Below are 14354 nucleotides of genomic sequence, written 5' to 3' on the forward strand. Positions count from 1 at the left end.
ATGGATCAGATTGAATTTTTAAATAGAATAAAATGAGTTGATTGTTAGGTGAATTAAATAGAATGATTTTTCATGTGTATGCTGATGTGGACTGATTGAGTAACTTTTTTTAATCTAAGTAATGTGTTTGGTGGCATTCTGTTAGAGAGGATATTTTTGAACTAAAAAATTAATAAAAGAGTATTTTTGAGTTAAAAAATTATTGGAGGATGTTCTTGAGCCAAAAAAAATAAATAGAAGAGTATTTTTGAGTCAGAAAATAAATGAAAAATATTTTTAATCAATTTCAAATAATTAAGGGGCATGTTTTTACCCTTTTCCGATTTAAAAATCAACGTGATACAGGAGATCGAACCAAAAACTTTTTTTTCAAAAAGCACACCCCTATCCATTATTCACCCCACGTGTAACGTGTCGGAAAACAACTATATGTCGATTAATAAACTTCGCTGTCCAACTGATCACACATTTGTACTTTTCAGACCAAAATACCCCTTCTCAAAGCTCCTTTAACCATCATCGTGTACCACGCTTGTCCTTAAACAATCAAACATCCCAACACCGATCACAAAAACGCCGACGTTCTTCTGCCTTCTCGCCGGCCATTAAATTTTCCATAAAAAAGGAAAAAAAATCAAAATTTCCTAATTCGGATCTCCGGCGATGGGTCGGGTTGAAATGGTGGTGGCGGCGGCGGTTGACCCGTCGACGGCGGCAGTGACTGTGGCGTACCGCTTACATGAAGCGATTAGTTGGTGGGAGAAAGTGAATGAATCTTCGGTTTGGCAAGACCGGATTTTTCATGTTCTTGCGGTTCTATATGGAGTCGTTTCTGCTGTTGCTCTTGTAATTATTGCAATTTTGTTTATTATTTTGAAATTTTGTTGAAAATGTTTAGTTGAGGTGCGCGCAAGCCGGTCCGGACACCATGATTTTTGGTCAAAATGGTTACTGGAGGTGTGCGAAAGCAGGCCGGAAACCACGATGATAATTTTTTTTCGGTGAAAATGGAATTTTTAGTGTAAAATGGATATATAGGTAATTTTTGTAGCTGAGGTGTCTTGATTAGTTGATTGATGGATTGTTTATTAGTTTGAAGTTTTGGTGAAATGTTTAGTCGAGGTGTGTGAAAGCCGGCTCAGACACCGATTATAATTTTTTTTGTTTGGTGAGAATGGAATTTATTTGCAGTGTAAAATGGATATATAGATAAGTTATGTAGCTGAGGTTTATTGATGGATTGTTTATTAGTTTGGAGTTTTGATGAAAATGTTTAGTCGAGGTGCGCGAAAGCTAACTCAATGTCACCACGTTTATTAGATAAAGAATTTGGTGAAATGGAATTTATAGTGTAAAATGGATATATATAGATAAATTTATGTAGCTGATCTGTATTGATTGGTTGATTGACGGATTGTTTTTAGTTTGGAGTTTTGGTGAAAATGCTTAGTCGAGCTGCGTGAAAGCTGGCTTGGACATCATGCGTTTTTGGTGAAAATGTAATTTATAGTTTAAATGGATATATAAACAAGTTATGTAGCTGACGTGGTGTGTTGATTGGCTGATGGATGGATTATTAAGTGGAGTTTTAGATGTTGATATTTGGTAAAAAAATTTTGTTGGTGTATAGGTGTAGTAGCGATATATTTTTGGTAATTGTTGATTGTTAGCTTTTTCTCCGATATTTGTATCCCCGTTAGCGAATTGTTTGGTAGGCTTTATTTAAGATGAGGGTTTGTCGGAAACAGCCTTATCTACCCCTATGAGGTACAGGTATTGTTTGCATACGCTATACCTCCGCGGACCTCACTTTATGGGACTACACTGAGTATGTTGTTTTTGTTGCAATTTGGATTTTTTTAAGCCTCTCTAGCTCCGTAGGTAAGGTCTGCGCACACCTTATCATTTCCAGACCCCACCTCATGGGACAACATTGAGTATATTTCTGTTGTTGTAGTTTAGGGGAGCCTTGGAGTAACTGGTAAAGTTGCTGCCATGTGACCAGGAGGTCATGGGTTCAAGCCTTGGAAACAGCCTCTAGCAGAAATGCAAGGTAAGGCTGCGTACGATATACCCTTGTGGTGGGGCCCTTCCCCGGACACCGCGCATAGCGGTAGCTTTAGTGAATCGGGCTACCCTTTTCAGTTTAGGATTTTTAAGCCTCCCTACCTCCATAAGGTAGGGTTAAGGTCTGCGTACACATCTATCCTCCCTAGACCCCACCTTATAGGACTACATTGTGTATGTTGTTGTTGTTTGGGTTTTTAAGCCTCTTTACCTCCATAAGGCAGGGGTAAGGTCTGCGTACACCTTACCCTCCCTAGACCCCACCTTGTGGGACTATACTGTGTATGTTGTTGTTCTTGTTGCAGTTCGGGTTTTTTAATCTATCGACCAAATAGTTAAATTGAGGGTTCTGCGAGTTTTATTGAAAAGTGAGAAAATGTTGGGGTTATGTTCAGATGTATCTGATATCATAAAGAGCATGCTGGTGAGTAAGGAATTGATAATTGGTAATCTAAGTAAATATAGAATACACGTAATCCATAGAAAGATTCTTTTTAGGAATTGTTGATTTTAAATAAGTCGTATTTTGCTTAGACTAATAAATGGACCATGTCATAGTGGACTGTAATATGAAGGATTTAAAGACCCGTGTTGTCCAAAAGAATTTAAACACATCGAAATGGTAATAGCCATGTTTGTCTTTTCGTGTTTCGGATAACGGGAGGGGGGAGGGGTTGGGGTGTCAGGTTTGAGATAAGATCATATTTATCATTTAATCACACTTCAAATTGGATAGCAGCATGAATATTCTGTATTCTTTGAAGGATTTATCTATCTAATGCTATTCCCATCCTTTATTTGGACTTTGAACCGGCAATGCTTTGCAAAGATCTCATAGGCGGAGATAGAAAGGGAACTTAATACTTGAAAAAACCTTCTAGAGGTGAACGGGTAATTCGTAAATTGATATTTTAAATTTACCATGGCAGCTAGCTGCAAATATACATTTTTTGCAATAGAAATTGGTTGAGCTGCTCTTCCTAGTTGCCTGTAAGTTGGCTTTATATATGCTATAAAATGGAAAACTACTCACACTAAGCATCTACAAGTTGGTTTTATCATTTATCTGTTTCCTTAGTTGCTTTTGGATAATGACCTGAATTTTCTCGTCTGTGATTTTTCTTTCTTATCAAATAACCATTTTAAATGCGTTATAAAGAAGATATAGTCCGTGACGTTAATGCTTTAATGTATATGTGACTCTGGAGAGTTGTTTCTAACTTCGCCAATTTGCAGGTGCAATTGATCCGGATCCAAATGAGAGTTCCTGAGTATGGTTGGACCACTCAAAAAGTCTTCCATTTCCTCAATTTCTTGGTGAATGGGGGTTGGTATCTTTTTTTTTGTGATTATTTATGTCGGAAACATCCTCATGGAAATACTATGAGATGTTTTCCAAATTATTAGTCTGCTTATAGTATGCATTTTTTCTTTTTTCTTGTACATTGGTTATATTGTAATGAAGTTCTGTTTTTGTCCTTTGGTAGTTCGCTCTGTGGTTTTTGTATTTCGTCGGGATGTTCAGAAGTTGAACCCTGAGGTTAGGCACTGACATAGGTAGACGTCTTGTTTCCATTTTTATCTTGGTCCCTTTCATCTTCTAACCTTACATGTAATGTTTTGGTAGATTATCCAACATATCTTGCTTGATATGCCAAGTCTTGCATTCTTCACAACTTTTGCACTTCTAGTACTATTCTGGGCTGAGATATACTATCAGGTCTGCGTGTGTTCTCTTAACTCTGTGTTTTGCAGAACTCTGTGTTTTGCAGATTGTGCCAATTCTCAAGGTTAAATATGTCTGTTTTTCCTGTTGCAGGCACGTGCTGTATCTACTGATGCTCTTAGGCCTAGTTTCTTCACAATTAATGGGGTGGTTTATGCTATTCAGGTATATATTTAGTCCTTATGCTACATTTTCTTCTGAAAAACTTTGGTGCTTTCAAGTTAAATTTACTCTTTAACATATTGAAAAGGTTTAAACCAAGAGTTATTTTGCTAGATTGAATTTGACTTGGCTACTTTTTAGTTGCATTTGTTTGTTCTACGTTAATATGTTACTTAGTTTGCATTATGTGCTTGCGTTATTTCTTAACTTCACATGGGCTTAATTTAAAACTGCAAAGGTTCAAAGGGCAAACAAGAGGAGAGAACGACTAATTTTAAACCAGGAGTTCCGTTGTTGTCTACGGGCTTTTACGTATGCGGTCTAATAGATTTGTCTTTTATCCAGAACACGTCTCACACACCATCATCTTGTTATCTATATCCTCAAATCTTTAAATTGAGACCGTGAATTATCCGACCTCTAGATCCGTATCTTTATCGGACATCTGCACACGAGTCCGAGTAACTTAGACCAGCATATAAAACATATAAAACAGCACTAACTAGAAATAGGAAACTTCTTTGGACGTAGCGGTATGGAGTGCGTACACTCTACCCTCCCCAGACCCCACTTGGTGGTGGGAATACACTGGGTTTGTTGTTGTTGTTGTGTTGTAACTAGAAATAGGAAGTGCTACGAAAAGCGCCGGCTACCTATTCAACTCGGCTTGAACTGCTATCCACCCAACACAAGCGCAAAAAGTCTATTCATGTTGCTCTTGGATAGGTCACATATGTACAACCCTTAGCACACCCACCAACTGCCAAATACACCCATTCCAAAGTAAAAAGAATGAAGCACTAGTACTAGTAATTGTACTTCAATTTGGCCAACAAGATGCGGGAACTTGCTTCACATTTAGAAATGCACAAAAAAGATTATTTATCTCAAAGATGTGTTGAAGAAAATATTGGAAGATGTCAATGATTGCTAGCTTATTTGTCCAAAGAAATTTAAATATAAGTATGTTATAAAGAATTAAGTAATGAGTTGGACATTTAAGAGACAAAAAACTCTAGATTTCACCAGAGGTATTTATAGAAGAAAAAACACATGGTTATAGTAATTTTAATAAAAATGATCTCCAGGCAGTAGTGTAATGATTGCAAATTAAATTGCATGAATAGTACTGGATTCTAAGTTTGAAGATGCATTATCAAGAGGATACTCTCTTTGGTAAATGCCGATTGCTAGAGCCAGACATTACACAAGCATATGTCCTGTTATATAGGACTTTTAGATGAAACAACAACTATGCCTCGATCCAAAATAAGTCGAGGCCGGGTTTATGAACCCTTACTGATCATGTTCATCTATTTAAGCTCAATGCTATATACATTAATCAACTCAAAGAAACCTTTTCTCATTTTTATCTTCATGTGTGCTATCAGCTATGCGCACCTTTGCGCAAATGTGGTGGTTTAGTTTTATTTAATCTTGTATGACCGCACTTTCATTTTAGTATTTGCATATCTACAACACACATCCTTCGATATGTTGGGCTTTGGCATTCCAACATTTACTATCATATAATGTTGCCCTGTCTAACTCTTACATTAAACAGTTTATGAGAAATTATAATTATTTTCATGGTTATAAATGTTTTGTGGATCTTCATTGCTTGATTTATTCTTTTTCTTATTGAATCGTCCAGATGATATTATGGCTGATAATATGGTGGAAACCTGTTCCAGCACTCGTCATCTTATCTAAGGTGTTCTTTGCAGGTCTGTGTTTCAACTTATTTTAGCTATATTTTCTATTGCATGGATATGTTGCAATTGCACTAACACATTCTTTTGTAATTGCATTATTTTGCAGGTGTATCTCTGTTTGCGGCCTTGGGGTTTCTTCTTTATGGAGGAAGGTAAGATTTAATTTCTCTTGCAAGTGATTGAATCTAACCACTGAAGGTGTGCATTGGTGGAACCACATATCTTAGAAGCACAAGAGCAAGCAGCATTCATATGCCGTGCATTTGTTTCTTTCCTTTGTGAGAAAATGACTATATTTATCAAAAGAGTATATGATTAACAGCTATACAGAGCCTTAACCACTTCCACTTTCGTAAATGTGTATTGGTTATGCTGTGTAATTATTGTATACTTTGCTCACAATTGTCTTTTGGATTAGTAATGATCTATATACCCAGCCTGCAAATCCATATATTCTTAACCTTTATGAGATTAATCCAGCTGAGCCTCTAGGATCACCTTTTTCTGAACTTATGTATTTCTTATAGTAAGCTGTGTCTCAGGTAATAGATATTGTTCAACCTCTGATTGCCATTGTATACAGTTATATCATTCATCGATAGTAGACCATATTGCTTTGCCTGACACCCTGGTGCTTTCCCATTGTTGCCCAACATTTGACTATTTACATTGGCACCAAACTTGTATTCAACACATTCTGATTGATAACTTCATCAAATCATAGGACTCTGAGCTCCTTTTTTTTACTTACTCATTTTTCAGCCAAAATATAACGTCTTAGTTGCAGTTCTTGCCCCTCAGCAACAAAAAAGGCACTTGTAGCCTGTAGGGATTAGCATCATGACGGAGCCGACAATAATCTGTAACTATGAATAGATAAGACCTGCTGCATGATAGAACTCAATGTACTGGTATACAAGGATATAGTGACATTTAGCTGATCGTCTAAAATTTCTACTTCTCTTATTCATCTAATGGATATTTACAAACAATATCTCCTGCATTATATGAAATGTATCGTGTGAAACCTAATTAGGTCCTGATAAGTATTGATATGAGTTCACCCTTTGAATGCTGCGGAAAGTGGGTACTACATGTTCGTTTAGTTTGTCCCTTCGCCTTTGCATGCACACTTGAATAAAGTTTAAGGTTAGGTCGATAAGTTGTGTCGTTATCTATTTGATGATCACAATTTTCCTTCACCTTACATCACCTCCTTCCAGGCTTTTCCTTATGTTGCGGCGTTTCCCTGTAGAATCGAAGGGGCGACAGAAGAAACTACAGGAAGTATGTTACTGTGTATCTTTCATTATCAGCTGTTGTTCGTCTTGTTTTATGTCGTTTAACACTACTACATTTTGGGATCTGCAGGTTGGCTATGTGACGACAATATGTTCTTCATGCTTCCTCATTAGATGCATTATGGTAAGACCATATTCTGGTGAATAAACTTTCTTAACTGAATTATGACCATACCATAAAAAGCCTTGGAAAGGAGTTGATCCGTATTTTTGATGTGTGATTGACCTCTGTGAATTCTACCTATATGGCATCTGTATATAGCGAATATTGTTGTAAATTAGTCGTCGTTAACTGAAGTTGTTTAAGAAGGGTACGAAACTGGCTTTGTTCGACTCATCTTACTCTTATTTCTCTTATCATGTGCGTCACAGATGTGTTTCAATGCATTTGATAAAGCTGCGGATCTTGATGTTTTGGACCATCCAATTTTAAATTTTGTATACTATCTGGTAAGTTTTTACAGCACTGAAACTTTAGTTTAACTTGCTTTTGTCGCACACATTGTTCTTGCTTATATCATGGTATTAGTTTTGCATTCTCTTGGTTAACGTTTTCTTAAATTGAAATTAGCTCCAATTCAAAGCACTTCTTGGTGAAACAATGGTGTAGGAGGTTGAGTGTATGTTGAATTTAAAGTTATATTTGTGTGCCTTGTGTCCCATCTTAAGTGTATTTTGATGTAAATTTGAACCAGTGAGTGTTCGGGATTTGGGCTTTCGGCCTTTGTTTACATCGTTAAATGCTTAGAAAGAAGTTTATATATATGTTTTGAGGATGACAAAGTTCTTTCAACTCTTTGCAGTTGGTAGAGATTCTACCTTCTTCGCTTGTCCTTTTCATTTTGCGGAAGTTGCCTCCGAAGCGAGGGATCACACAGTACCACCCTATTCGCTGATATAATAGCACACGTTGAATGTTGGAAATCAAGCTCTGGGATCAGGGTATCAAGATGAGTTGTCTTTTACGATACTCGTCTTACCTGGAAGTGAATGAAGCAAAAGACAATATAGACAGATCTTGTTCATGGAGCAAAGTTTAATCAGGACTCTGGAAATATAGTTTGTTCTTTGCAGATAGTTCCGTGTCTAATTTGTTTGTAGTCTTGACGCAAGAGTTGTGGAAGAAGCTGTGTTATTTCTAGTGTAATTATCTTCATCTTTGTATGTTTCAGATTTCAACTGATTATTCTTTTCCCCCATCTCAGAAACGGTTTCTCTACTTCTGAGGTAGGGGTAAGGTCTGCGTACGCTCGACCCTCTTTAGACCCTTTGTAGGACTATACTAGGTATCTTCTTCTTGTATTCTTTCCCCATGTTTAAAGTTTGTTTGGGCGTACTCGCTAGGAGCACTCTTAGATTGTTTTTGGTTACACACTTTGGCGATACGTGATACATTTTTCTCAATCTTGGATTGGATTTTACGAGACTCCCAATGTTTTCAGTTGCAGTTGGGTCGTAACATACAAGACCTCTAATGTCATGGAGTAAAATATTATGATGCATTGATGCTGTAATGTATATGATGATCTATAAATTCTTCTTATTTTCTCTTATATATAGGAGGGAGTCAAGCAGCTCAAGCAACGCACAAGGTGTCTGCTCGTGCTTTTACTGTATCACCTCTAATTAATTATTATAAGTCATTTACATATTAAATTAATAATATTTAATAAAAAGTAAAATAGACATTTTTGATATGTCTGCTTCAATTATAATTTTATTATATTACTCCTAATTAATTATTATGGCTAGCTAAGTATTAAGAAATTAATAATATTTTTCATAAAAAAAGGTAAAACAGTGAGACTATTGAAATTATATAAATAAATTTGATTGACTATCGAAATTATATTAATGTATATAAATTTGGATGGGATCGCTGAAAAGTAACGTATTATTTAAAAATGAGATGAAAATATTGCAAATCATAATAATTAAGAACTTAATATAAAATATAAAAAATAATTAAAAAAAGTTGATTGATTGTGGAAATTTTATCTGTGCCACATAAATTGAGATGAAGAGGGTATTCATATCTTATTGAAAATATGTAAACAAATATAAATAATATAATTAACAACTTAAAGAAAAAATTAAAATATAAAATATTTGATTGATTCTTGAAATTACATCAGTCTCACTTAAAATGAAATAAAAGAAAAAATATTATAGATCACAATAATTAAAAATTTAAATTATTTTAATGATTGATTACCTAAATTCGATTTGTGTTTTATAAATTGAGATTAAAAAAAGGAAAAAATACATAAAGTAGCATACTTAAGTATTAAATTACAAAAATAGCAACACTTTTATCAAATTACATTTTGTAGCATATGTATTTGTATGTATTTGTATTTTTGTAGCAGCAGTTTGCAAAAATACAAAATACATATAGATCATAAGGGTAGTAAAAATCATATGTATTTGTATTTTTGTAGCAATAGTTTACAAAAATACAAAATACAACTTGCTATATTATGTAATTATGAAACTGTTGCTATGAAACTCATAATTAAGGGGATAAGTAAGTTATTTCTAAATTTTGCCCATTAAAAAATAATCTATATTGGGCCCGTGCTAGTATGGGCTATCAATATCTAGTCTTATTTATAAGAGGGAGTTCAGCAGCTGAATCAGGCAGGAGATCTACATGTCTGCTTCAACTGTAATTTTGCTATATCACCCCTAATTAATTATTATATTTTTAATTAAATATTATAAGTCATTTACATATTAAAAAATTAATAATATTTAATTCAAAAAATAAAATAGACATTTATAACTGTTTCAATCGTAGTTTTACTGTACCATCATTAATTAATTATTATACAAGTATTTTTTAAAATAATTTTGTTATGTCGATTCTAATTAGTTATTACAAGTCACTTAAGACATGTGCTTCATTGCTTTCATTGTGATTTTATTATATCACCCCTAATTAATTATTATGATTGTCTAAGCATTGAAAAATTGATAATATTTCATGAAAAAGGTAAAAGAGATAAAATGATATGTCAACATAAAATTTTTTACTGACTATCAAAATTATATTAATGCACATAAATTGGGATGAGACAGAGCAAGACATAAATAACATATATTATTTGAAAATGAAATAAAAAGTATTATAAATCACAATAATTAAGGACTTAATATAAAAGTATATATGTAAAAAAATTGATTGATTATCGAAATTTTATCTGTGCCACATAAATTGAGGCATACAGAATATTCATATGTTATTGAAAAATAATGTAAAAGACATTGAAAATCACATAATTAGCAACTTATGAAATTTAAAAAATATAAAATATTTGATTGACTCTCGAAATTATACCAGAATCATTTGAATTAGAACAGAAGAAAAAAATATTATAAATCACAATAATTAAAAATATAAATTATTTTAATAATTTAAATTGAGATAAAAAATAAGGAAAAAAGGTTAAAAATACCCCTCTACTTTGATTAATTGATTAACTTTATTCTTTTTCATGATATGAGGTTAAGTTTACTCTTAGTATTATCTAACTAAACAAAATTGCCCCTCAATTGGATGAAATCCATCCAAAATAACTGATTTCAATTAACTTAACAATTTTCTTCATCTAATCTGTTTTTAACCAATCAAACGGCCTAATTAACTTAACCCTCTTCCCAAACACATCTATTTTCCCAAATTAACTGTCAACGCAATAAATGGGTCGAACAACCACACACATGAAGAATCAAAATAAAATTCTTGACATCAATCTCAATTTTTTTTCGCAAGATGCTTTCATTAGTACTATCAAACAATTCTATCTCAAGCTTACTTCTAAAAACAAGACAAAAAAGTGTTTGAACAATAAGTATCACCACATTCTACATGGAGGGCAGCGTTACAATCTAAGTAAACAAAAAATTGCTCCCGCTTCTTCACTTACTCTCTCTCCTCTCGCACTAGCACACACACCCTACCAGATAGAGCAACTCAACAATGGCTTACCCAAATTGTCTGCCCCAAACAAGTCGTTAAACGCTAAAAAGACAACTCTTTGCATATGCTCATCCCTCTCGTACTCTTTCGATTTCGATGAATCCACACAACCTGATTTATGTTGATTTCTTGACATGAAGGAATAAAGATTCTCAAGGAGGAAAATTTAAGTTTAAGAATTTTACTTTTTCTTATCCTAACCTTACCTTTGATTGTGAAGATTTCTAGGAAGCTTTTGTCCTCTCTTTTTCTTTTCTTATTTTTCATCAAGGAAATTGGTGTTATGAAGGTTGTTGGGTTCCAACAAGAAGGAAAGAAGGGGCTTTGGGCTGTAGGTGAAAAGAGTTTTAAAATGAGGTGTAGGTGACACGAATCTTAATAATTGAGTGGAGGTGACACTTACTTTATTATGGATTAAGAAAGTTGGGGAACTTTGAAAATAACCTACAAGTTTTTCAATTTACACTTTGATCCAAATATTAGTTAATATAACAGGAAATGGAGGGAAAAAAGATGCATTTCTCTCTCTGTTTTCTCTCTCTTTAAAATTATTATTGTTCATTGTTATTGCTGCTTTATTCATCATCTTCTACTTCATTATCATCATCTTCTACTTCAATATCACCTTCATCTTCTTCTTGTCGACCATTGTTGTTGTTGTTGTTGTTACCGCTACTGCTGTTATCTGACCAACTTCTTAAGTTAAATTTTATTTCCTAAGTCACTTTTCACTTTGGCATTACTTTATAGGTGACTTTGCTAAGTAAAATTATGATTTTTATTCAAATTTTTCATCTGGGTACACAGTTACTGCTATTTTTTTCAACAATGGATAAAACTCGATTATGAATTCAACATAAGTGCCCACAATTTAAACAGATCACTTATCTGGTGCATCAGATGAGTAGTCTGTTACAACGGAAGACTCATGTGTTGGATTCATGTTTATGTTTCTATAGTTCCCGTAAAACAAATCGAACAGATGGGTAATCTATTGCAACAAAAGATTTATCTATTGCAACAGACTAGTTATCTGTTGCATCAGACTGATTGTCTATTGTATCAGACTGATTATTTATTGTATCAGACTGCTTATCTGTTGCAACATATGAGTAATCTGTTGTAACAGATGATTAATCTGTTTGGAACAACACAAATCATCCCCTGCCACAAACCCAATTGATAACTAATATGTTTCAATTCTTGCTATTACTACTGAATTCAAAATTATTCCTTACGTCCAATCGCCGATATGTTTGTTGAGAAGATAATAGACAGAATGAAAATTAAGTACTCCATCTGTCTCAAATTATCCGTCTCAAATTTTCTAATTTAATTTCTCATTTTACTTGTCTTTTTTCATTAATCAAAAAGAGATAAAAAAATTTTCATGTTTTACCCTTTGCATTAATTACTTTTTCTTCAAATTAATATGCAAACATCATATAGTAGGGGTATTATGGTAAACCAGACATGTTATTAATTATTTTTCTTAATCAATATGTAATTTCAATTTGGGACGGGTAATTTGAGACGGAGGGTATGAATTAAAACATCAAAGTCGTGCAACAGACTAGTTATCTGTTGAAATAGACTAGTTATCTGTTGCATCAGACTACTATCTGTTGCAACATATGAGTAATTTGTTTGGAACAACACAAATCAGCCTCTGCCACAAACCCAACAGATAACCAATATGTTTCAACTCTTGCCATTGCTACTGGATTCAAAATTATTCCTTACGTCCAATCGTCGACATGTTTGTTGAGAAGATAATAGACAGAATGAAAATTAAATATGAATTAAAACGTCAAAGTTGATCAAACATAATTTTTTTATTAAACAAAAATAAATAAAAATACATATACATAGACTAAAAGAAAAAAAAATCTTATTATTATTATTATTATTATTGCTAGCCGACCAATCTTCAACCGGTAGCAGCAAGGCCCTCCTCAACTTGCGGATCTCACCGAGCATCCTTGCTCTAACTGCTTCCAATTCCCATTGCAGTTCACGAACCTACATTCAAAGTTCATTCATGGCGTCTTTTAGAAAAGCAACGTCCCACACTGGATCATCCATATCTAGAACATATATGAATTGACAAAAAACGTAAAAACAAAAGTAAAGAAAAGAATATTCGAATGTCATACAACGTATACTACAAATTGTCAAGAAAAAAAGTTACCTGAGTCAGGGAAGAGAAAGTGGTGGGAGGTGTAATATGAAAGACAAGATGCAATAAATAAATAGAGTGTAGTTGAATGAACGATTAAGTAAAGAGGGACCTATTTATAGACGATTGAATTTAAATGAGTGGCAAAAAGGCGCGACTGTTCACCTCCATTTATTAATTACATTCTTGCTTACTGTGAAAAGTTATAACTTAATTAAATTAAAAAATATTGTGATAAGTCATGACTTTTCAGATTATTATTTTTAATGATTTCTTTTCAAGAACCATTTTTATTGAGTTGTGACAATAGATTCTATATCTGTTGCATCAGATAACTCATCTGTGACAATAAATATATTATCTATTGCACCAAATAGAAAACGTATTGCATTAGATAATCTATCTGTTGTAACATATAATCTGTCTTTTTTTTTTTTTTTTAAATTATCATCATATCATTAATCCAAATTTGCTGACTTTTTTATTATATAAATTAAAAAGTAGATTTTAAAAGAAAAATATTTTCTGTGAAAAGAAACGGCGCCTATTTAATATTAACGTTAATTATTCAAATTAAATAACCATTTTTTTACGTTTATAAATTATGTTTATCATTTATTTTCTTATTATTTTCTGTGAAAAGAAATGACTTAATTAAATCAAGCTGGTGAGTTTTTTTATTATTGTGACAAGTAATGACTTTTCAGCTTATTATTATTAAATAACCTTTTTCTCAATTTAAAAATCGAAGATACCTTTTCAATAACCGTTTATTTAATAAAATAATAACCATTTTTATTGAATTGTAGCAACAGATTGTATATCTGTTACATCAGATAAACCATCTGTTGCAACAAATCGACCATCTGTTTTAATAGTTTTTTTGATTTCTTCTAACAACTGATACATCAGTCGCAACAAATGGAAAATTTGATGCATCAGCAACATTGATGAATGTGTTTTAGACAAAAAGTCACGACTGTTCACCTTTTTCTTAAAAATCATCATATAAGTTAATTAATCCAATAGTGTAATTTTTTTATTATATAATAAATAAATAATTAAAAAAATTTAAAAACAAAAATGGTGAAAAGTCACGATAAGTTATTAGAATTAAATAACCGTTCTTTCACGGTTATAAATTGTGTTTATCATTTATTTTATTATTATTTATTTACGAACCATTTTTCATATTAAATAATCGAAAAGTCATGTCTTTTCA

General features: G+C 32.9%; 1 protein-coding gene across 1 annotated transcript; it reads left to right on the plus strand.

The window, feature by feature from the left end:
* The first annotated feature begins 341 nt into the window (after positions 1-341).
* Positions 342-8307, plus strand: LOC107870451 (tobamovirus multiplication protein 3). The gene is made up of 11 exons (XM_016716983.2): positions 342-846; positions 3304-3394; positions 3555-3607; positions 3695-3787; positions 3887-3958; positions 5610-5682; positions 5777-5822; positions 6894-6957; positions 7042-7095; positions 7344-7421; positions 7775-8307. Exons 1-11 carry the CDS (start codon positions 664-666, stop codon positions 7865-7867), a joined length of 900 nt encoding a protein of 299 aa, XP_016572469.1. The 5' UTR covers positions 342-663; the 3' UTR covers positions 7868-8307.
* The last annotated feature ends 6047 nt before the right edge of the window (positions 8308-14354 follow it).

Source organism: Capsicum annuum, chromosome 5 (genome assembly GCF_002878395.1).
Source record: "Capsicum annuum cultivar UCD-10X-F1 chromosome 5, UCD10Xv1.1, whole genome shotgun sequence".
NCBI lineage: Eukaryota > Viridiplantae > Streptophyta > Magnoliopsida > Solanales > Solanaceae > Capsicum > Capsicum annuum.